Here is a 24,155-nt window from a genome sequence, read left to right on the forward strand (position 1 = left end):
TTTCATCGATGAAAGGAGTTTTAAAATCCCTAAATTGTATTTGTCTGTAGATAAGGCGTGATACTGTGTTTTGAGCCACACAAGTTTATGTGTGTGTGTGTATCTGTATCTTTCTTTCTTTTTGGAAATTCTGTAATATTAAGTAGTTTATTTTGTCAATTAATTAGGGTGGGATGGTAGAGGATTTTGTCAACTATGTACACACAGTAACTACTGTTTCTTAGGCAAAGATGAGTAACATTTTAACATAGTTGTAAGATTCCATGGCCAAAGAAACATAACTTTGTACGGCTATAATAAAAAGCAACTAATTTTTTAAAGAATAAACATTTTAAAGTCAGCAAAACAATAACCCAAACAGATTATCAACTGGTGAATAGGTGAGAAAGGTATTTGGGAGATTTTACATAATTTTTCTGAAAGTTTTAAACTTCAAAGTAAGTTTAAAGAAATGTAAAAATATTTATGAAGGAAAAAAATCCCATTGTTTAGTGACAACTAGAAATACCTATTCATCTATGCCTTTTTTTTTTTTTTTTAATACAGAGTCTGACTGTGTCGCCTTTGGTAGAGTGCCGTTAGCAACCTCTAACTCTTGGGCTTCAGGGATTTTTTTTTTTTTTTTTTTTTTTTTGTAGAGACAGAGTCTCACTTTATGGCCCTCGGTAGAGTGCCGTGGCCTCACACAGCTCACAGTAACCTCCAACTCCTGGGCTTAAGCAATTCTCTTGCCTCAGCCTCCCGAGTAGCTGGGACTACAGGCGCCCACCACAATGCCCAGCTATTTTTTGTTGTAGTTTCATTGTTGTTTAGCAGCCCCAGGCTGGGATTGAACTTGCCAGCCCTGGTGTATGTGGCCAGCACCCTAACCATCGAGCACAGAGCCAGGAGGAAAGATTTTTTTTTTTTTGGAGGAAAGATTTTTAAAGTAGACCTTTGCAGTCAGTAATTTTATTCATTTTTATAACTTTACAGCTTTAGCAAAAATAATGGCAACTGTAAGTATAATATCAAAGGAAAAAGAAAATCCAAAACCCTTCCTGGGAGACAAAAAACGAGTTAGCATATGGCAAATATCCTTTCTCACATTACATTCAGGCAACACATTCGCGTTGACAGATGATCATTTATACTAATTGGATCTTACCAAGAGGGTCATGTTCTTTATTTCTCCTCTATAAGTTCTATTCCTGTGACAATGGCTGTCATCATTTTGATGGATTTGTATAAGATTCTGACTCTGAATCTTTCAATATTATTACAGGTCTATCACCAGCACGAACACTCCAAAAACTTGAACATGTGTATTCTGATAAAACTTGGTAATACACTTTTCATTTCTAAAGTTATTTGCCAGTATGGACTTTCTGATGATAGGTAAGACGCGAACGGTGACGGAAGTCCTTATCACATATGTCACATTTGTATGGTTTTTCTCCAGTGTGGACTCTCTGGTGGGCTTGAAGGCGTGCACTCTGACTGAAGCCCTTACCACACTCTACACATTTAAACAGTTTCTCCCTAGTGTGAACACCCAGGTGGACTCGAAGATTTGAGGGAAGACTGAAGGCCTTACCACACTTTTCACATATATGGGGTTTCTCCCCCGTGTGGACCCTCTGATGATGGCGAAGATTCAAGCTCCTACCAAAGCTCTTCCCACACTCCTCACATTTGTAAGGTTTTTCTCCAGTGTGGCCTCTCTGATGGTATATAAACTGTGAACTGTATCTAAAGCCCTTTCCACATACGTCACATTTGTATGGCTTTTCCCCAGTGTGGACTCTCTGATGGGACTGAAGACCAGAGGACTGACTAAAGCCCTTACCACATATACTGCATTTGTATGGTTTTTCTCCAGTATGGACTCTCTGATGTACTCGAAAATCTATAGCCTGACTAAAGCTTTTATCACACTCCTCACATTTATAGGGTTTTTCTCCAGAGTGAACTCTCTGATGAGCGTAAAGATTTGATCTCCAACTGAAGCCCTTCCCACACTCCTCACATGTATATGGTTTTTTTCCAGTATGAATCACTTGGTGTAGTTTAAGATTTGATCTATAACTGAAGTCCTTACCACACACATCACATTTATATGGCTTTTCTCCAGTGTGGACTCTCTGATGGGTTTGAAGCTTTGAAGACTGACTGAAGCCTTTCCCACATGTTTCACATTTGAATCGTTTCTCTCCAGTGTGGACATTTTGATGGACTTGAAGATTTGAAGCCTGACTGAATCCCTTGCCACACTCCTTACATTTATAGGGTTTCTCTCCAGTGTGAACTCTGAAATGGATATGAAGATCTGTATTACGGGTAAAGCCTTTCCCACATGCCTCACATTTGTATGGCTTCTCTCCAGTGTGGACTCTCCGATGGCATATTAACGGTGAATTGTGACTAAAGCCTTTACCACATATGTCACATTTGTAGGGTTTCTCCCCAGTGTGGACTCTTTGATGTATGTGAAAATGTGCAGCCTGAGTGAAGCCCTTACCACATTCCTCACACTTATAGGGTTTCTCACCCCTGTGCACCCTCTGATGGACACGGAGATTAACACTCCAACCGAAGCCCTTACCACACTCCTCACATTTGTATGGTTTTTCTTCGGTGTGGACTCTTTGATGGCATTGAAAATTTGAACTTTGACTAAAGCATTTACCACATTCTTCACATTTATAAGGTTTTTCTCCAGTATGCGTTCTGTAATGAATGATAAGACCTGTGCTGCTACTGAACCCCTTGCCACAACTGTCACATCTATAGGACTTTTCTCCTGTATGATGAAAAGAATTCTTACTGAAGCAGTCCCCAGATTCATGACATTTATCAAGTTCCTCTACTGGGTGAATTCTCTGAGTTTGTAGACGTGAGCTTGGACTGAAGCATTTCTGTCCTATATGAACATTCAGATGTAGAGGAAGTACTGGGCTATCACTCAAGCCCATTCCACAATCACTATGCAATTGGGGTTTCTCTAACAGTAACTGCTGATTAGTGCCATCCCTAGTGTTTTTGCCACATTCTTTACATGTGTAGGGTTTTTGTTCTGTGTCAGTTTTAATATGCTCATTAGATGATGATTTCTTCATGAAGTCTTCACACACATGAAGGTTATTTTTCAAATCAATTTGCTTACCTCTACTCAGATTCTGTGACTCACTCAGATATGTACTCATGAGAGGATCCTGGGTTCTTAAAATTGAAAACTCTTGATTTTCAATATAAATAGAGCTATATCCTTTACAATTGATTATAGTGTTCACATTTTCAGAAACCTGAATACAGGCACCTTGTAGTAAGTGGGAACTCTTCCTCTGAAGACACCTGGTTAATTCACTTGCAACCTGTTTCCAGATTTGCCAGCAGGATAGCTCTTCATGTGAAAGATATTTTAACGCAAATTTTTGAAAAGTCTCCATATTATCTTGATTCTTGCCACCTATTTAAAAAAAGGCAATATTTAGAGATAAGTAAACTCTTCGTTCAGAAATATCAGGATTTCACACTTAGGACAAGGCCTTAATAAATCAGGGAAAGGGTCAGCTTGTCCTTTAGTCATCAGTCTCCTTTCCACTAAATGTAAATGTGACCCATTTAGAATCATAAGTCTAAGCCAGGCGTGGTAGCTCATGTCTATAATCCTAGCACTCTGGGAGGCTGAGGTGGGGGGATCACTCGAGCTCAGGAGCTTGAGACCAGCTTGGGCAAGAATGAGACCTGTCTCTACTAAAAAATAGAAAAACTCCTAAGTGTTTTTTTTTACCATCAACCCATAAATGGATCAACAACTATGGTATATGTATACCATGGAATACTATTCAGCCATTAAAAAATACAGACATCTCTTTTACATTTACTTAAATGGAACTGAAATATGTTCTTCTTAGTAAAGTATCGCAAAAATGGAAAAAAAATCCAGTGTACTCCATACTAATATGAAATCAATATATTAACAATTATAGGGCGGCGCCTGTGGCTCAGTCGGTAAGGCGCCGGCCCCATATACCAAGGGTGGTGGGTTCAAACCCGGCCCCGGCTGAACTGCAACCAAAAAAAAAAAAAAAAAATCAAACAAACAAAAAAAACAATTACATGATCATAAGAATAATACAACACTAATATAGACCAGTTTGAAAGTAGAGAGAAGCAGGAGGTGGGAGGATATTTGGCAGAAGGAGGGCAGCCATGAGGCAGGATCTCACCTAATGTGCACATTGTGAGGTGGTATAACATGCCCCCTGGGTGAGGGGCTCTTCTATAAATGGAACTTTACCCTGGAAGTGAGAACAACATAACTTAAAAATTGTACTCTCATTTTAATTTGATTTAATTTAAAAAATTAAAAACGAGGCAGCGCCTGTGGCTCAAAGGAGTAGGGTGCTGGCCCCATATGCCACAGGTGGCAGGTTCAAACCCTGCCCTGGCCAAAAACTGCAAAAAAAAAAATTAAAAATTAGCCTATTATAGCAAGGGCCTGTAGTCCCAGCTGCTGGGAGGCTGAGGCAGAGGGATCTCTTGAGCCCAAGAGTTTGAGATTGCTGTGAGCTATGATACCATGGCACTCTACCCAGGGTGACAGAGTGAGACTCTGTCTCAAAAAAAAAAATAAGGCACAGTGCCTGTAGCTCAAGCAGTCTTGGGATATGGATTACCCAAAATAATCAAATAGTCTTTATAATAATTTTATAGTCTTTAAAATAATTAAATAGTCTTTAAAAAGGGAGGTAGGAGGGAACCCTCACAGATTTTACCTTATGCATCTCTCTTCCTTTTGCTGGTTCTAATTTGTATCCTGGCTGGGTGCAGCGGCTCACACTGGTAATGCTAGCACTCTGGGAGGCCAAAGCAAGTGGATTGCTTAAGCTCAAGAGTTGGAGACCAGCCTGAACAAGAGTGAGACCCTGTCTCTACTAAAACAGACAAATTAGCTGGGCATTGTGGCAGGCACCTGTAGTCCCAACTACTTGGGAAGCTGAGGCATGAGGATCACTTGAGCCAGAGAGTTTCAAGTAGTTGTGCGCTACAATGAAGCCATGGCACCCAGGTTGACAGAGTGAGACTATCTCAAAAAAAAAAAAAAAAAAAAAAGTATCCTTTTTGCTATAATGAAACTGTAATTGTTTCTCTTCTGATTTGCTCAAGCTTAAAAAAAAAAAACAGACTGTAACTGTGAATACACTACTTTCCCAAGTTCCATAAGCCATTCTAACAAATTATCACAGGAACTCTCAAATTTATACCTAATTGGTCAGAAGTGGGCCAAAATATCTGAGTCCTCAAACTTAAAGCTGATGTTCAAGGCTATCCTATGAAGGACTATGCCCTTAGCCTATAAGAGTATGGCCTAGCTTCTGGTGTTTAGTGTCAAGTAATTGCAACATGTAAATAGCTTCTCATATTACTTGTGTTATCAGCTAAGATTAATACCATTAGGATGTAAGTTGTACAGGAAAAATGATTTAGAAATTCTGCAATTTTCTTTTCCTAATCAGAACTCTCCTCATCTCCATAGGCATATCAGTCCCTTTGGACTTCCAGAAATGTTTGCTTCACAACTGCTAAATAATTATTACATGTAGGTGACACCATCGTTTAGGTATTAGAGGGAAGGGAAAGTAAGTGCGAAGTTGGCTGTATGAATGAAGCTGTTTTCACCAAGAAGCCAAGCTGAAATTGCGAGAGGGGAACTGCCTGCCACATTAGCACCGATAATTTTTTTTGAAGACAAAGCCTCAAGTTATTGCTCTGGGTAGAGTGCTGTGGTGTTACAGCTCACAGCAACCTCCAACTCCTGGGCTTAATCGATTCTCTTGCCTGATTCTCTTGCCTCGGCCTCTCAAGTAGCTGGGACTACAGGCAATTGCCACAAGGCCCAGCTTTTTCTTGGTTGTAGTCGTCATTGTTTGGCAGGCCCAGGCCAGATTCGAACCGCCAGCTCTCATGTATGTGGTTGGCACCTTAGCTGCTTGAGCTACAGGAGCCACCAGCATTGATATTTTCTTTCTTTTTTTTTTTTTTTTGAGACAGAACCTCAAGCTATCACCCTGGGTAGAGTGCCGTGGCATCACAGCTCACAACAACCTCCCAACTCCTGGGCTTAGGCAATTCTCTTGCCTCAGCCTCCCGAGTAGCTGGGACTACAGGTGCCGCCACAACACCCGGCTATTTTTTGTTGCGGTTTGGCTGGGGCCGGGTTTGAACCCACCATCCTTGGTACATGGGGCTGGCACCCTACCCACTGAGCCACAGGTGCCACCCAACTATGAATAGCTTTTACTTCCAAGGTTAGAAGGTTTAAATCGTTACATATCCAAAGATGTCTAAGAAATCAGGGTTATGTTAGACATTCACTGGAAGACAATGTTACAAAATAATAATCCACTAATCACACTAGTGTGTTCTAAACCTAAGGGCTATCTCTACCTAAGGATATGACACCCACTTGTCTCCACTCTCCCTAAGATTTTAAAGAAATCTTTATAGGGGCTTCTGCAGGTAGGGGAGTGATGGCGGAAGAATGGTGTGCGAAAAATGTGAAAAGAAACTTGGTACTGTTACCACTCCAGATACATGGAAGAATGGAGCTAGGAATACCACAGAAAGTGGTAGAAGAAAGCTGAATGAAAATAAAGCCTTGACTTCGAAAAAAGCAAGATTTGATTCATACGGAAAGAATAAGTTCTCCACTTGCAGAATCTGTAAAACTTCTGTACACCAACCAGGTTCTCATTATTGCCAGGGCTGTGCCTACAAAAAGGCTATCTGCTCCATGTGTGGAAAAAAGGTTTTAGATACTAAAAACTACAAGCAAACATCTGTCTAGACATATTGATGAAGTTTCTGGATTTCTATGTGATTTCACTTTTCTGCTTTGAATTTTCAAGGCATAACATAGATGTTCAACTTACAAAATAACACGTTTTTAGACAAATAATTAAGTTTAAACCAGAATGACTGGTATTCATTCTTTTGCTCTCAAGACTTTCTGAACAGCAGCAATGTAACTAGTCTTCTGCCTTAAGTGGTTTTCTTTCTTTCTTTTTTTTTTGTGAGACAGAGCCTCAAGCTATTGCCCTGGGTAGAATGCTGTAGCATCACAGCCCACAGCAACCTCCAACTCCTGGGCTCAAGAGATTCTCTTGCCTCTGCCTCCCAAGTAGCTGGGACTACAAGCGCCCACCACAACGCCCGGCTATTTTTTTTTTTTGGTTGCAGCTGTCATTGTTGTTTGGTGAGCTCAGGCTGGATTCGAACCTGCCAGCTCAGGTGTATGTGGCTGGTGCTTTAGCCGCTTGAGCCACAGGCACCGAGCCTGATTATTTTTTTTTATAAGCATTTTATTGAACTAGAATAAGTGGCAAATTTAATGAAAAACATTTCCCAATTCTGTATTCTGTATGCATTTTATTTAAGATTATTCATGTAATTCTTATCCCCTCTCCCCTATTTATAAATAATACAAAAGTGAGAAGAAGATTACAGATATTTTGCTCTAAACTTGGCATGCAGACTTGAAATTCTTCTCTCCTTTTGTTATTGGTGGCATAGTTCTTAGAATCAGTGGACTCTTTTTTTGAGACAGAGCCTCAAGCTGTCACCCTGGGTAAAGTGCTGTAGCATCACAGCTCACAGCAACCTCCAACTCCTGGGCTCAAGTGAGTCTCTTGCCTCCGCCTCCCAAGTACCTGGGACTACAGGCGCCTGCCACAACACCCGGCTATTTTTTGGTTGCAGCCATCATTGTTTGGCAGCCCCGGGCTGGATTGGAACCTGCCAGCTCAGTATGTGGCTGGCGCCTTAGCCGCTTGAGCCACAGGCGCTGAGCCAGAATCAGTGGACTCTTAATTAATTGCAGTTTCACAGGATGATTAAAGGTTTGAAGCCATTATTCCTGAATGGCTCATTAATAATTAGCCCAGAACCAAATCAAAGACAAGTTGGATTCTTCCCATATATGAACAAGAGCACAAACGAATACACTGGATTTCAGAAAAACATGCATGTATAGTACACATATTGAATTGTCATGAAAACCAAAAGAACAGTGTCTGTCCATATTGTCATGTATAATGAAAATGAATCACCACTCTTTAAGAAAAGCTCTTTGAAGTAAAACCAAACTTTTTTTTACCTCCTCCCTTGCCTTTCAAAAAGAAATAAATGGAACAAAGCAAAAAAAAAAAAAGTCTTTATAGGCTGGGCATGGTGGCTCACACCTGTAATCCTAGCACACTGGGAGGCCAAGGCAAGTGGATTGACTGAACTCACAGGTTTGAGACCAGCCTGAGCCACAGTGAGACCTCTAAAAATAGCTGGGCATTGTGGTGGGTACCTGTAGTCCCAGCCACTTGGGAGGCTGAGGCAAGAGAATCATTCAAGCCCAAAACTTTGATGTGGGCTGTGATGCCACAGCACTCTACTGAGGGTGACAAAGTGAGCCTCTGTCTCAAAAAAAAAAAAAAATTTTATAAAAACAAGTTCTTTTAATCTATGCTTCTTTGACCTATAAAGAATGTTTTTATCCTCGTTAGTATAGTGGTGAGTGAAAAAAAAAAAAAGAATGTTTTTAGGCCAGGTGTCATGGCTCCTGCCTGTAGTCCTAGCACTCTGGGAGGCTGAGGCTAGGGGATTACTTGAGCTCAGGATTTCAAGACCAGCCTGAGTAAGAGCAAGACCCCATCTCTAAAAAAATAGCCAGGTGTTGTAGTAAGTGCCCGTAGTCCCAGCTACTCAGGAGGCTGAGGCAAGAGGATCGCTTGAGCCCAAGAGTTTGAGGTTGCTGTGAACTACGATGCCATGGCACTCTACCCAAGTGAGACTATGTCTCAAAAGAAAAAAAGAATGTTTTTTTTTTTTTTTAATTTTTTTTATTGTTGCAGTTTGGCCAGGGTTGGGTTTGAACTCACCACCCTCAGTATATGGGACCAGCACCCTACTCACTGATCCACAGGCACTACCCGAAAAAAAGTATGTTTTTAAATATTATTTTTCCATGGAATATGGCTGCAAAATCCTGAAACATGTTGATGTTAAGAGGTAAAAAAAGACCTTTGAGAAAGAATTGCAGAAAATACTATCAGACTTGTTAAAAGAGACTTTGTCTGTTATGCAAAAATGATTAACTTAGGATAATTCCCAAGACAAAGCCTGCATATAAAAATGCAACCAGTAAAGTGAAGCAAGTATCTAACACTCCCAAACTCATCAAACACGAAACAGCATGTAGACCTAAAAAGGAAAGATGGACAAAAAAAGATGAATTCTACCTACCAACTGCTGACAGAATTTGGTGTCTAGTTTGTCATGTTAGCAGGTAAGCCTCTCTGTTCTATTCTGGGGGTGGGGAGAGATTATATAAATTTATATCCTCTAGAAATAATTTTTACTTTTAGTTTTTAAATGGATAGGCCTGAGGAATATGCAAATCAAAGAGAAAGGCAAGAAGGAGAAAGGAAAGGGGGACAAAAAAGTGAAGTGAAAAGGGCAGCTGAGAGAAAGAATGGAGGGCATGGAAAGGATAGGTGGAGAGAGAACAAGCTAGCTGCGTGCACAGAAGAGGTACTCTTCCTGAACGGAGAAGGCTGGTATCATGGGTTAGGAGAAGCTAGGAGGAGAGGGTCTTCACTCCTATTCAAAAGAATAATTATTTAAATTATTCATTCATTGCTCGGCACCTGTAGCTCAGTGACTACACACCAGCCACGTACACCAGAGCTGGCAGGTTGAAATCCAGCTCAGGCCTGCCAAACGACAATGATAACTAAACCAAAAAATAGCCGGGTTTTGCGGTGAGCACCTATAGTCCCAGCTACTGGGAGGCTGAGGCAAGAGAATCAGTTGAGCCCAAGAGTTTTAGGTTGCTGTGAGTTGTGATGCCACAGCACTCTATTGACATAGTGAGACTCTGTCTAAAAAAAAAAAAAAAAGATCATTCATTCATTCAACAAGTACAGGAGAACCTCTGTAAGTTGAACAACCAAAGGCCTGTACCAAACTAGTCAACATGTAGAGGTGGTCTATATAAGGAACTAAGCACACTCTACTGATACATAACTGTAGTATATGTCCAGGCTATGAAAATTAGGTCAACATAAGGATGTGGTCAATATAGGGAGGTCAACTATGGACGTTCCACTATATTATTAGGTCAGAAGGTGATTAGTGAGTGCTTAGATAACAAAACAAGGCAGGATAAAGGGATGGAGAATGAGAAGATGGTATTTTAAATATATACAGTAAATTTAAACACAGAAGGCCTCACTAATAAGATAAAACTCAAGTAACAATTTGAGTGGAATAAAGGAGGGCTGGGGAAACTCTATACTAAGGCAGAGAAAAGAGCTAATCAAAGGCCAAAAAACAGAGGAACTTAGGGTATCTAAGATACACTCTATGGGCAGCCAATACAGCCAGGATGATCTAAGCAAAGGGAAAGGGATAGGAGATCAAAGAGAAACTTGGTGAGGAGACCAGATCAGACAGGGTCTTGTGGTCTTGTATAATGACTTTGTGTGAAATAGGAAGGGTTCTGAGCAGAGGAATGGTATGATCTAATTGTGCTTTTTATAGCACCACTCTGGCTACCATGTGGAGAATGAATGAATGGATTACAGAAATGCAAGGAAGGAATCATGGAAACCACCATGGATGCTATTGTCATAATCCAGGTGAGAGATGACAGCGCTCAGACAAGGATGGTAATTATGGGTGTGGCAAGATGCAGATTAGCTAGTACCTGAAAGAAAAGCTACATAGTTCTCACCAGAATGCCCATTTCTTTGGGTTTCTGTTTCCATTACCCAAAGCTTTTCTTCTACTTCCAACTGGGATACCATATCTGGTTTGAAGGGAAGATGCCCTGTGAAATCATAGAAAGATAAATATATACTTAAGATGAAAACACGACAGAAATATATTGTTGTCTGTATCTTACGATCCTTAGAACCTTTAAAGTGATATTTTAAGAACTTTTTGGATCATGAACTGCAATAAGCAATTTAGGTCATGGCCTAGTTCATATACATATATATATATGTGTATATATATATATATATATATATATATATATGTATATATCAAATTAGATTTAGCCAATGTTTGTTGTCATTGAATTTCCAACTCAATCTCATATCACTCAATGAAAATGGTCAGTGTTTTTTTTGAAATGTGTGTGATTCTTGAAAAGGAACTCTGATATTGTCTATTTTATTCTATTTCATTGGAAAAAATCAATAAAATGCATAAAGTTGATTTCATGGCCCACCAATGGGTCTCAATCACAATTTGAAAGACAAAGTATTCAAAAGAAAAAGTATAGAAGATAAATTATCCGTTTAAAACAGGGTTTCTCTAGGCTGGGCATGGTGGCTCATGCCTCTAATCCTAGCACTTTGGGAGGCCTAGGCAGGTGGATTGCTTGAGTTCAGGAGTTCAAGACCAGCCTAAGCAAGAATAAGACCCTGTTTCTACTAAAAACAGAAAAACTAGCCGGGTGTTGTGGGGAGTGCCTGTAGTTCCAGCTGCTCAGGAGACTGAGGCAAGGGGAGGGCTTGAGCCCAAGAGTTTGAGGTTGCTGTGAGCTAAGAGACCACCATGGCACTCTAGCCTAGGGCAACAGAGTAAGGCTCTGTCTCAAAAAAAAAAAAAAAAAAACAAGAAAAATAGGGTTTCTCAGTTGCAGCCCTACTGTTTTGGACTAGTTAATTCTCTGTCGTGGAGGCTGTCCTGTGTATTATACAGAATGTAGTAGCAACCCTAGCCACTACCCAATAGATGCCAAGAGTACCCTTCCCCCAGCTGTGACAACCAAAGTCTCTAGATATCGCCAAATGTCCTTTGGGGAAAAAATCATCCCTACTTGAGAACTAGTGATTTAAAAGACAGAAAAGTGCCTAAGCAGAAAGAGCAGAAAAATCTATCCCTATTATCCTAGGGATTAGAAAAACTTTTGTCTTTAAAAGCAGGGAACCAGGCTCAGCGTCTGTGGTTCAAGCAGCTAAGGCGCCAGCCACACACACCTGAGCTGGCGGGTTCGAATCCAGCCCGGGCCTGCCAAACAACAATGATGGCTGCAACCAAAAAATAGCCAGGCATTGTGGCAGGTGCCTGTAGTCCCACCTACTTGGGAGGCGGAGGCAAGAGAATTGCTTAAGCCCAGGAGCTAGAGGTTGCTGTAAGCTGTGATGTCACAGCACTCCACCTAGGGTGACAGCTTGAGGCTCTGTCTCTACAAAAAAAAAAAAAAAACAAAAGCAGAGAACCATTTCAAAAGATCCAAAGCTTGAGGACGGCTCAGCGCCTGTGGCTCAAGCAGCTGAGGTGCCAGCCACATACACTTGAGCTGGCAGGTTCAAATCCAACAGCCTCGGCCTGCCAAACACAATGATGGCTGCAACCAAAAAATAGCTGGGTGTTGTGGCAGTGCCTGTAGTCCCAGCTACTTGGGAGGCAGAGGCAGAGAATCGCTTGAGCCCAGGAGCTGGAGGTTGCTATGAGCTATGATGCCCCAGCACTCTACCCAGGATGACAGCTTGAGGCTCTGTCTCCAAAAAAAAAAAACCTGAGGACACAGAGACTGTCAAAGCAGTTGAGGTTAAGTGTCAGAGGGTTCCTATCCTCACCTACTGCAACCAGGTTCTTAAAATTCTCCACCATTACATCTCGATACAGCTTCTTCTGGGCAAGGTCCAGCAGCCCCAGCTCCTCCCTAGTGAAGACCACAGCCACGTCCTTGAATGTCACCGCCTCCTACAACATCAGGCACATGTACCTTAATCTTACAACGAACCTCCACTGAAATAAGGATGCTACCAACTGTTACAGATTCTGAGAGTCAATTTTTAGTTCCAACAGTTGTCCTACTCTGTTTGTCTCCCCATGTTTCCAGAGTTCACAGGCCTTCGGCAATCTTCCAGGACAGGTATATAATAGCTCTTCCTCTGTTTTCATTCACAGCTAGTTAAGGCACAGGCTCTGGAGTCAGGCTACCTGATAACAAATTTCAAGGCTATGTCCTTTATGAGTTACAGGACCCTGGGCAAATTCCTTAATCTCTCACTATCTCAATTTCCTCTTCTCTATGACAGTATCTAAATCATAATGTGTTTGAAAGGATTAGATTAGTGAATATATGTAAGATACTTAGAATGGTGCCTGGCACATCACAAATGTTCAATAAATTTGAACAATTATTATCCTAATATTATGATCTCTTTCATCTCATTTTATGATTGCATAAGTATAGTCCTTGGAAATGATAATTTATCTTTAACCAATCCAAATCATATATAATTAATTAGAGATTTTTAACTTGTAATCAGTATCGCAAAAATCATTTTAGAGAGATCTTAGTCAAGAAGCAGAAATTATAAAGTCCTGGAATATTTACTTTTAAAATTTTGAAAGCAAGCCTGGCCTGGTGGCTCAGCCTGCAACCCTAGACCTCTGGGAGGCTGAGGAGGGTGGACTGCTTGAGCTCAGGAGTTCTAGACCAGCCTGAGCAAAAGTGAGATCCTGTCTCTACTAAAGATAGAAAAAATAGCCAAGGGTGGCGCCTGTGGCTCAGTGAGTAGGGCGCTGGCCCAATATACCCAGGGTGGTGGGTTTAAACCCAGCCCCGGCCAAACTGTAACAACAACAAAAATAGCCAGACATTGTGGCGGGCGCCTGTAGTCCCAGCTACTTGGGAGGCTGTCACAAGAGAATCGCTTAAGCACAAGAGTTTGAGGTTGCTGTGAGCTATGATGCCACAGCACTCTACCAAGAGTGACAAAGTGAACTCTGTCTCTCTAAAAAAAAATAATAATAATAGTACTACACCAACTCATACTTCGGATGATTTGTTTACAAAATACCTGAGGGAACCATCATGAAATTTAGACATGAATCTCTTCAACTTAAAAGAGTTACTAAAACTGGGGCAGCACCTGTGGCTCAGTGAGTAGGGCACCAGCCCCATATACTGAGGATGGCGGGTTCAAACCCGGCCCCAGCCAAACTAAAACAAAAAAATATCTGAGCGTTGAGGCGGCTGCCTATAGTCCCAGCTACTCGGGAGGCTGAAGCAAGAGAATCGCCTAAGCTCAGGAGTTGGAGGTTGCTGTGAGCTGTGTGATGCCACGGCAAAAAAAAAAAAAGTTACTAAAACTTTTTGAGGACATGGGCGGTGCCTGTGGCTCAGTGGGTAGGGCACTGGACCCATATACCGAGGTTGGCAGGTTCAAACCCAGCCCCGGCCAAACTGCAACAACAAAAAAATAGCCAGTAGTCCCAGCTACTTGAGAGGCTGAGGCAAGAGAATAGCCTAAGCCCAGGAGTTGGAGGTTGCTGTGAGCTGTGTGATGCCACAGCACTCTACTGAGGGCGATAAAGTAAGACTCTGTCTTTACAAAAAAAAAAAAAAAAACTTTTAAGGACAAACAATGCAGAATTCCACTAGAATTGCATTTCAAGGGCAAAATTTCTATGTAGCAAAAGTATCAACTGCATTTACTTTAAAGTAGTAAAATTCTTAAGTCTGAATAAGGAATAGTTTTTATTTTATTTTACAGGCTATTGCAATTCAATGGCACTTAAAATGCAGATGATATAATAAAGTGAAGAAAACACAATTTAAAATTTCATCTATTCCTACATTGCAAATACACAGTTACAAATCCATATGAAAAAGACTTATGGGAAAGTGGAAAAGGCTAATTTAAAAGTAGGGTAGTAGTGTAGATTATTTTTGACTGTTTAAGTTTCTATTTTTGTTGTTGTTGTTACAATTTTTGGCCAGGGCCAGGCTTGAATGGGCCACCTCCGGTATTATGGGGCCGGCTCCCTACTCCTTGAGCCACAGGCGCCGCCCAAGTTTCTATTATTTTTTTCTGAGATTGTTTGTAAAATAATAAAGGTGATAAACGAAAACAAACAGAACATACACATATCTGCCATACAACATACACTGAAGATCTGTTGTTTTCTTTAACCATTCCAGAAAAAGAGAAAAAAGATGTGCCTAATCTTTGAGAAATAAAGTTACATCTGCAGGGAATAGAAAGGAACATCTTACTTACCTGGAACCTGGTCATTTTCTCTGGGTCAGAGTCACAAGAAGGCATTACTGGGGAAGACCAAAGAAGCCATGAGTTACAGACCTAAGCTGCCATTAGTGTGTGTGTGTGTGTGTGTGTGTGTGTGTATTTTTGTGGAAATTATACAAGACATCCAGACAACATCCAGACAGATGCAGTCACATATAGCTTCATAAGCACAGTATGAACTAAATTCCGGCTACTAATAGGATTTCAGTTGAATACCACTGGGCAGTGAACCATCTGCATAGCCAAATGCAGTATCTCTACTATAAGAGTTTCTGATCGTGGGGATGGTAGGAAATGAAAGACAATGTGAAAAGAAGTTGCCTCTAGAATGAAGTGCCTGGGTTTAATAGCTAGAAATGATACTTACCATCATTGTAACCTTAGGGATATTAAAAAAACCTCTGTGCCTCAATTTTGTCATTTATACAATGAGAACAAGATAAGAAGTGCAAATTGAAGCTGGGCATTGTGACGGGCACATGTAGTTCCAGCTACTCAGGAGGCTGAGGCAAAAGGATTGCTTGAGCCCAACAGTTTGAAGTTGGCTTAGCATCAGCCACATACACGGAGGCTGGTGGGTTCGAACCAGGCCTGGGCCTGCTAAAGCAGCAATGACAACTCAACAATGACAAAAAAAGCCGGGCATTGTGGCAGGTGCCTGTACTCCCAGATCCTTGGGAGCCTGAGGCAACAGAATCGCTTAAGCCCAAGAGTTGGAGGTTCTCTGAGCTGTGACACCACAGGCACTCTAGCGAGGGTGACACAGTGAGACTGTCTCAAAAAAAAAAATAAAAAAAGAAGTGTAAATTATACCTACCTCATAGGATTGTCCCAAGAATTAAAAGAGTAGATGCAAAGTTCTAAGAACCAGGAGTCTTCTTTTGTAGCTACAAAAAAAGCAGATGATACAGTACATCATAAACTTTGTTTGCAACATTGCTTTCTTATGAAAGTCACCTTTAATTTCCAAAAAGCCTAATTTGAACTTAAAATGTCTTCTTACTTTGTAATTTGTTGCCTAGCTAGTAATACTTTATTGATACTGGTATTACTTTTCTAGAATCATTTCAGGTCAATTTACTTCATGAAGACAGAAAAGGATCACTGGTAAATCCTTTTTATCCTATGAGCATGGAGATAAAAATACATACCAAAGAGTAAGAACAAACCAAAAAAAAAAATCAAGAAAGGCCAGGCACGGTGGCTCACGCCTATAATCCTAGCATTTTGGATTGCCTAAAGTGCTCACAAGTTCAAGACCAGCCTGAGCTATAATGAGAACCCATTTCCAAAAATAGCCAGGGGTTGTGGCGGGCGCCTGTAGTCCCAGCTACTTGGGAGGCTGAGGCAAGAGAATCACTTAAACACAGGAGTTTGAGGTTGCTGGGAACTGTGACGCCACAGCACTCTACCCAGGGTGACAAAGTGAAACTCTGTCTCAAAGAAAGAAAAGATCAAGAAACATTAAAGATAAATTAAGAGGCTATGACATTTGTCTAATACGAATGTGAGAAGAACAGAATGGAGGAAATGACAGAGTGCCTTAATTTCAAGAGATAATTGCTGAGGATTTCCTACAACTGATAAAAGACATGAATTCACAGAAATTCTGAAGAATATAATACATTCTGAATTAAATATATAAAATTCTGAAGAATCAAATACATTCCTAAACAGAACAAATCACAGCACAATTTAGGAATGCAAAAGACTAAACAAACACAAAAAACTGAAAACAACAAAAACAATCTTACCTACAAGAAACAACAATTAGAATAACAGAAATAAGGTAACAGAATGGAGACTTAAAACAAGTGAATATTGGCTCAGCACCTTTAGTTCAGTGGTTAGGGTGCCAGCCACATACACGGGGCTATGGGCCTGCTAAACAACAATGACAACTGCAACAACAACAAAAAAATAGCCAGGCATTGTAGCGGGTACCTGTAGTCCCAGCTACTTGGGAGACTGAGGCAAGAGAATCACTTAAGCCCAAGAGTTGGAGGTTGCTGTGAGCTGTGATGCCATAGCACTCTAGCAAGGGTGACATAATGAGACTCTGTCTCAAAAAAAAAAAAAAAAAGAGGGCGGCGCCTGTGGCTCAGTGAGTAGGGTGCCGGCCTCATATGCCGAGGGTGGCGGGTTCAAACCCAGCCCCGGCCAAACTGCAACAAAAAAATAGCCGGGTGTTGTGGCGAGCGCCTGTAGTCCCAGCTACTCGGGAGGCTGAGGCAAGAGAATCGCGTAAGCCCAAGAGTTAGAGGTTGCTGTGAGCTGTGTGACATCACGGCACTCTACCGAGGGCGGTACAGTGAGACTCTGTCTCTACAAAAAAAAAAAGAAAAGAAAAACACACACACACACACAAAAACCAAGTGAATATTATCCCCAAAGTGAAGAAACAAAATAATTGTCACCCCTGTATTCAATGAAAAAAACAATATTTTAGTTGAGCAGAAATGAAGAAAATGTATAACTATGTGAACCCTGAAAGGTGAACTTCAAGAAGTGATGGTAAAAAAACATTTGTAAAATACTGGCATCATCATCTTTGTTTAAAAAAAAACTCCAAGGGGGGCAACACCTGTGGCTCAAAGGAGTAGGGCGCGGCCCCATATGCTGGAGGTAGCAGGTTCAAACCCAGCCTGGGCCAAAAACTGCAAAAAAAAAACAAACTCCGAGGGTGAGGCCTGTGGCCCAGTGGGTGGGGCGCCGGCCCCATATACCGAGGGTGGCAGGTTCAAACCTGCCAAACTGCAACAAAAAAAATGGCCAGGCGTTCTGGAAGGCGCCTGTAGTCCCAGCTACTCGGGAGGCTGAGGGAGGAGAATTGCCTAAGCCCAGGAGTTGGAGGTTGCTGTGAGCTGTGACACCACGGCACTCTACCGAGGGCGATAAAGTAAGACTTTGTCTCTAGAAAAAAAAAAAGGAAAAAAAAAAACAACTCCGAGAAGTATAATGACAAATTTTGAGGGTGGTTATACTAAAACAGGGACCAAAAAACCTAGCCTATATTTTAAAAAAAGGTACTTCATTTAATTGTAAGTATTTTTTTAGTCTCTATATTTTTCAGAATAAGAATACCTAGTGAATAAATTTAGCATTTGTTGAGAAAGAGTAAATTTTTTGTTTTTGAAACAGATTGTCATTTTGTTGCCCTCAATAGAGTGCCATAGTGTCACAGCTCACAGCAACCTCAAACTCCTGGGCTCAAGCAATTCTGTTGCTTCGGCCTCCCAAGTAGCTGGGACTACAGGGGCCCACCACAAGCCTGGCTATTTTTAGAGAGGGGGTCTCACTCTTGCTCAAGCTGGTCTTGAACCTGTGAGCACAGGCAATCCACACACCTCAGCCTCCTAGAGTGTTAGGATTACAGGCATGAGCCACTGCACCTGGCAAGAGAGTAATTTTAAAAAATTAAAAGAATGACACAAAACCATATAAATTCAAAACCAGTTGAGAACGAATAAAAGGGAATAACTGAAGACGAAAAAAACAAAAAGGAATGCAAAGCATGTAAATTAAAAACACACACTCATATATGGTAGAAACATACACATGCATATTAACAAACAGATTTTTCCAGACTGCATTAAAAAAAAAATTCAACTATATTCTAACAGACACTGTTAAAATATGATAAAAACACCTGAAAGAGGCTCAGCACCTGTGGCTCAAGCAGCTAAGGCACCAGCCACATACACCTGAGCTGGCGGGTTCCAATCCAGCCCGGGCCACCAAACAACAATGACAGCTGCAACCAAAAAAAAAAATAGCCGTGCATTGAGGCGGGCACCTATAGTCCCAGTCACTTGGGAGGCAGAGGCAGGAGAATCGCTTGAGCCCAGAAGTTGGAGGTTGCTGTGAGCTATGATGCCATAGCACTCTACCCAGGGCAAGGGCTTGAGGCTCTGTCTCATTAAAAAAAAAAAAGCCTGAAAGAAAAAGAACGTAAAAAGATAAATAATGTACTGAGTAAATGCCGAAACAAACCTTTAGTTTCAGAAGTCATGGCAGAATTTACAAAAAGGTGACCTGACACCTACGGTGCATCTTACAAGGGTACATGTGAAGCTTACTAAATGTAGAATATAAATGTCTTAAAACAATAACTAAGAAAATGCCAGGAAGGCTATGTTAACCAGTGTGATGAAAATATGTCAAGTGGTCTATAAAACCAGTGTATGGTGCCCCTTGATTGCATTAATGTACACAGCTGATTTAATAATTAAAAAAAAAAAGAAAGAAAGAAAGAAAAGGTGACCTGGCCAGGTCGGTGGCTCACACCTGTAACCCTAGCACTACTGAGAAGCTGAGGCAAGTTGATTGTTGGAGCTCACGAGTTGAGACCAGCTCTAAGCAAGAGTGAGACCTCATCTCTGAAAAATAGCTGGTTGTTGTAGTGGGCACTATAGTCTTAGCTACTCGTGAGGCTGAGGCAAGAGACTCACTTGAGCCCATGAGTTTGAGGTTGCTGTGAGTAGTAACACCACAGCACTCAACCCCAGGGAGACTGAGTGAGATTCTGTCTCAAAAAAAAAAAAAAAAAAAAGAGCAGCACCTGCAGCTCAGTGGGTAGGGCACCAGCCCCATATACCAAGGGTGGCGGGTTCAAGCCCAGCCCCGGCCAAACTGCAACAAAAAAACAGCCAGGCATTGTGACGGGTGCCTGCAGTCCCAGCTGCTCCGGAGGCTGAGGCAAGAGAATCGCCTAAGCCCAGGAGTTGGAGGTTGCTGTTAGCTGTGATGCCATGGCACTCTACCGAGGGCTATAAAGTGACACTGTCTCTAAAAAAAAAAGTGCCCTGATATTTGGGATATGTCTAAAATACTCTAGTAAAACATAGGGAGAATAGATAGTTTGCAACAAATTTTGAAATTAAGTGTTGATTACATGGGATTCACTGTATTATTCTCTTTAGAGTTGTATATGGTTAAAATTTTCCATAACAAAGGGAAAAAAAAAATAACTACACAGAATACTAAACCCGTTTTGAGAAACATCTATACAGCACATATTAAAGAAAACCACATGAGGTGGCACCCATAGCTCAGCTGGCAGGGTGCCAGCCACATACAGGTTCAAACCCACCAGGCCCAGGCCTGCTAAGCAATAATGACAACTGCAACAAAAAAATAGCTGGGCATTATGGCGGATGCCTGTAGTCCCAGCTACTTGGGAGGATGAGGCAAGAGAATCGCTTAAGCCCATGAGTTTGAGGTTGCTGTGAGCTGTGATGCCACAGCCCTCTACCCAGGGCGACAGCTTGAGATTCTGTCTCAAGAAAAAAAAAAAAAGGAAACCACAATAAAGTGTTAACGGTTTCATTGTAAGTAATTTTGTTATTGTTTGTTCATTTTATATTACCTGCATTACCTATAACATTACTGTCCAATATTGAGTCATATGTGTAGTTTTAAATTTTCTAGCAATGACATTTTAAAAAGGCAGAAAAAAAAGAAACCAAGGCTCCGGGCCTATGGCTCAACCAGCTAAGTCACCTGCCGCATGCACCTGAGCTGGTGGGTTCGAATCCAGCTAGGCCCGCCAAAACAACAATGATGGCTACAACCAAAAAAATAAAAATAAAAAATAGCCAGGTGTTGTGGCAGGCACCTGTAGTCCCAGCTACTTGGGAGGAGGAGGCAGGAGAATCCCTTGAGCCCAGGAGCTGGAGGTTACTGTGAACTGAGATGCCATAGCACTCTACCCAGGGCGACAGCTTGAGGATCTGTCTCAAGAAAAAAAAAGAAAAGAAAAAAGAAACCAAAACAAGTGAAGTGAACAAAAATAAAAATTACTTTTAACCATATATTTTATTTAAGCCAATTATCCAAAATATTACCATTCCAATTACTCAATACAAAAAAGTACTGCTGAGCCAATTTGCATTATTTGTACCATCTTTAAAATCCACTGTGTATTTCACATTAAAGACTATGTTAGTGTGGACTAGCCAAGTGTCCATAAGGTATACGTGGCTTATAGCTACTGAACTGGATAGTGTACCTCTATAATCATTTCTGCTATAACTAGGATGTGACATATTTTATTTGACATGGAATGAAATTAAATAAACGAGATCTTTTTTCCCTAAAAGTTCAAAATTCATCTACGCAGCTTTCCAGGTCTTCCACAGTAAAGTCTATACCCACCTTCCTAGGGCTGATTTCCTTTGGCTATATGGATTACCTACAATTTGACATAATTTTAGATGACTATATCATTTGGGGTTAAAAATCACAGGCTCTGAAAAAAAAAAAAAAGCTGCAGCTCAATTCCAAAACCACTCTTAATAACTAAGTTGAATGACTTTGGGAAAGTAATATAAATCTCTCTGCCTCATTTTCCTCATCCTTAAGAGAAGGACCTACTTCATCAATAGTCCACAGAAAAACGCCTTAAAATAAAAATGGTCAGGGCGGTACTTGCGGCTCAGTGGGTAGGGCGCCGGCCCCATATACCGAGGGTGGCAGGTTCAAACCCTGCCCCAGCCACATTGCAACAAAAAAATAGCCGGGCGTTGTGGCGGGCGCCTGTAGTCCCAGCTACTCGGGAGGCTGAGGCAAGAGAATCGCTTAAGCCCAGGAGTTGGAGGTTGCTGTGAGCTGTGTGAGGCCACGGCACTCTACCAAGGGCCATAAAGTGAGACTCTGTCTCTACAAAAAAAAAAAAAAGAAAGAAAGAAAAGAACATAACAGAAAAAAAAAGAAAAACAGTAAGAGTTCGGGAAAAGCTGGTTCTCCTAATAGATGTGACAGAAGGGCCCTGGCTTTCTCCTCCATCCATGACCTTATTTCTCTCTTCACTGGGGTCTCCAGTAAAAGGGGCGCTTGTGCGGGAATTACTGTATCGATAGCAAAAGACACCTTGTTATCAGGGGCCACCACTATGCTTTCCAAATGTATTGTTTCATTTAATTCTAATTACATCTCTACCCAGCAACTACTCTTTATTGACGTTTTACAGATGAGAAACTAGAACGCAGAGATAGTAAGTAACCGGCTCTGGATCATACCGACACAGCAGCGCAGCTCGGTAAGTGGGGGAGGACAGATGAGGGAATACGAACTTCCACCCTCTGCCTCCCTGCCTCCGCCGGCGGCCGCCACTTCTCCATCCTAAGACTGACAGCTGGGTAGCGATTAGTCTCACGCTCAGGCTGAAAAGGCGCGGAGTGATAACCTGGGTGCAGTGTTGACTCACCTCCCGAACCGAAAGACGGTGGCGGCCTTAGTTTCCCGGGGCGGAAGTGGCTCTCACTACCCAGAGCCCCCGAACTACATTTCCCAGAAGGCCCGAGGGGAACCGGAGCCACAGCCCGCCCCCTAGCGGCCCGTTTATTACCGACTACACGTCCCAGAAATCCAAGGGGCGGAAGAACCCTCTGTGCCCCGCCCCCTTAGAGATTAACCGAAAGCAGGGTGAGACCAGAAAAACAAAAAGACAAAAAACGGAGAAACAAAGCCAAAAGAAAACCTTCTACACGCCGGGCGCGGTGTGTCACGCCTATACTCCCAACATTTGGGAGGCTGAGGCGAGTGCATTTCCTGAGCTCAAAGGTTCGAGACCAGCCTGAGCCAGAGCGAGACACCCCCCGCCCCCGAAAATAGCCGCGTGTTTTGGAGGGCTCCTGTAGCCCCAGCTACTCAGGAGGATGAGGCAAGAGAATCGCCTCAGCCCAGGAGTTAGAGGTTGCTGTGAGCTGATGATGCCAAGACACTCTATCCAGACCTGTCTCAAAAAATAAAGAAAGAAAAGAAAACTAATTTTACGTAAAAAGAATGAAAGACCAAAGGGGGGGGGGGGAAGCAAGGAGTCAGAATACATTGTGGATGACCACTTTTGTTAATTGCACAAATAAGATTTGCCAGCTGCAGAGAACTAGATACTGCATAAAAATACAAGCTTTGGCAAAGACTTGGATGACCAACTTCTCAAAGCAATTGAGACCATCATAATCATTTCTCAGGGAGTTTCTGAATTTGAAAGATGAACAAATGTTTTACTTTAACGTTTAAGGCATGGTCATCATAGAGTATTAAAATTAGCTGAGTGTGGTGGAACACAACCTTCCAGCTACTTGGGAAGCTGAGGTGGAAACATCACTTTCTTTTTTTTTTCCTTTGAGACAGAACCTCACATTGTCACCCTCGGTATGCCATGGCGTCATAGCTCACAGCAACCTCAGATTTGGGCTCAAACGATTCTCCTGCCTCTGCCTCCCAGGTAGCTGAGACTACAGGCTCCCGCCACAACGCCTGGCTATTTTTAGAGACCGGGTCTTTTTCTTGCTCAGGCCAGTTTCAAACCCCTGAGATCAGGCAATCCACCCGCCTCTGCCTCCCAGAGTGCTAGGGTTACAGGTGTGAGCTGCCAGGGACGGTGGGAAGCTGAAGTTGAAACATCACTTTCTTATACACCTAATGTGTTCCTGTACCTATTCCAAACTATTTAAATTCTGGGAACTTCACTACCTTTTCACCACAACTTCTTAAAGTAAATACTATGATTTCTTTTGTTTTTCTGTTAAGAAACCAGACGCAGAAAAAGGTTAAGTAATTTATCCCATGTTACTAAGTTATTATGTATTAGAGACCGGTTTCAAAATTTGGCGTTTGACAGCCAGAGCCTGACCGCTAACCACTGTATTAGCCACATCTTGTATAACAAACATGAACAGAATATTTCACTTCAATCAACTATTTTTCCTTCCTGATGCCAGAGAGATATGTCCTAAGATGGTAAGTCTATTATTTTCAAGTATCTATCTTGTGCCCTTAAGGTCCAACTTTACCAAGTCAAACAGGAATCTTCCCAATGTTGTTTCCCTTCTCAAACCCACTTTCCACTCTACATGTCCACCATACCAAATCGTTTGTACTCCAACCAAAAAAAAGGCCTCTAACTCTATCTACTGTTTCTTCCTTCCTTTTCACATATTCCCTGCTACGGTGAGAATTCTTGTGGGTTTTTGTCTTGTAGATTAATAAAGCAATGTGCAGTGGCCCAGATTATAGACTTGGGATCAAATTGCCTAACTTAAAATACTAGTTCTGCCA

General features: G+C 41.7%; 2 protein-coding genes across 3 annotated transcripts; one reads left to right on the forward strand and one right to left on the reverse strand.

Moving 5' to 3' along the window:
* Positions 1–939: 939 nt before the first annotated feature.
* Positions 940–22,341, reverse strand: ZNF227 (zinc finger protein 227). Of its 2 annotated transcripts, XM_053606237.1 has the most exons (6): positions 22,300–22,341; positions 15,910–15,979; positions 15,066–15,112; positions 12,630–12,756; positions 10,772–10,867; positions 940–3,448 (listed from the first exon to the last, which is right to left on the reverse strand). In XM_053606237.1, the coding sequence occupies exons 3-6, from the start codon at positions 15,108–15,110 to the stop codon at positions 1,347–1,349; spliced, it is 2,370 nt and encodes a 789-aa protein (XP_053462212.1). In that variant the 5' UTR covers positions 15,111–15,112; positions 15,910–15,979; positions 22,300–22,341; the 3' UTR covers positions 940–1,346. The 2 variants fall into 2 exon arrangements, with proteins under 2 accessions (XP_053462212.1, XP_053462213.1); XM_053606238.1 differs by lacking the exons at positions 10,772–10,867; positions 12,630–12,756; positions 15,066–15,112; positions 15,910–15,979; positions 22,300–22,341 and adding an exon at positions 4,212–4,278.
* LOC128596652 (cysteine-rich PDZ-binding protein-like) lies at positions 5,831–7,030 on the forward strand. The gene has a single exon (XM_053606246.1). The coding sequence runs from the start codon at positions 6,527–6,529 to the stop codon at positions 6,830–6,832; it is 306 nt and encodes a 101-aa protein (XP_053462221.1). The 5' UTR covers positions 5,831–6,526; the 3' UTR covers positions 6,833–7,030.
* Positions 22,342–24,155: the final 1,814 nt, after the last annotated feature.

Source organism: Nycticebus coucang, chromosome 10 (assembly GCF_027406575.1).
Source record: "Nycticebus coucang isolate mNycCou1 chromosome 10, mNycCou1.pri, whole genome shotgun sequence".
Taxonomy (NCBI): domain Eukaryota; kingdom Metazoa; phylum Chordata; class Mammalia; order Primates; family Lorisidae; genus Nycticebus; species Nycticebus coucang.

Bases quoted from the DNA above. Each gene is read 5' to 3' on its own strand.
- LOC128596652 (XM_053606246.1), top strand. From the start codon at position 6,527: ATGGTGTGCGAAAAATGTGAAAAGAAACTTGGTACTGTTACCACTCCA.
- ZNF227 (XM_053606237.1), bottom strand. From the start codon at position 15,110: ATGCCTTCTTGTGACTCTGACCCAGAGAAAATGACCAGGTTCCAG. The intron at 12,757-15,065 runs GTAAGTAAGATG...CTGATGTTGTAG, and splicing joins AGAAAATGACCAGGTTCCAG to GAGGCGGTGACATTCAAGGA. The intron at 3,449-10,771 runs GTGAGAACTATG...TTTTTTAAATAG, and splicing joins CCAAAGAAATGGGCATTCTG to GTGGCAAGAATCAAGATAAT.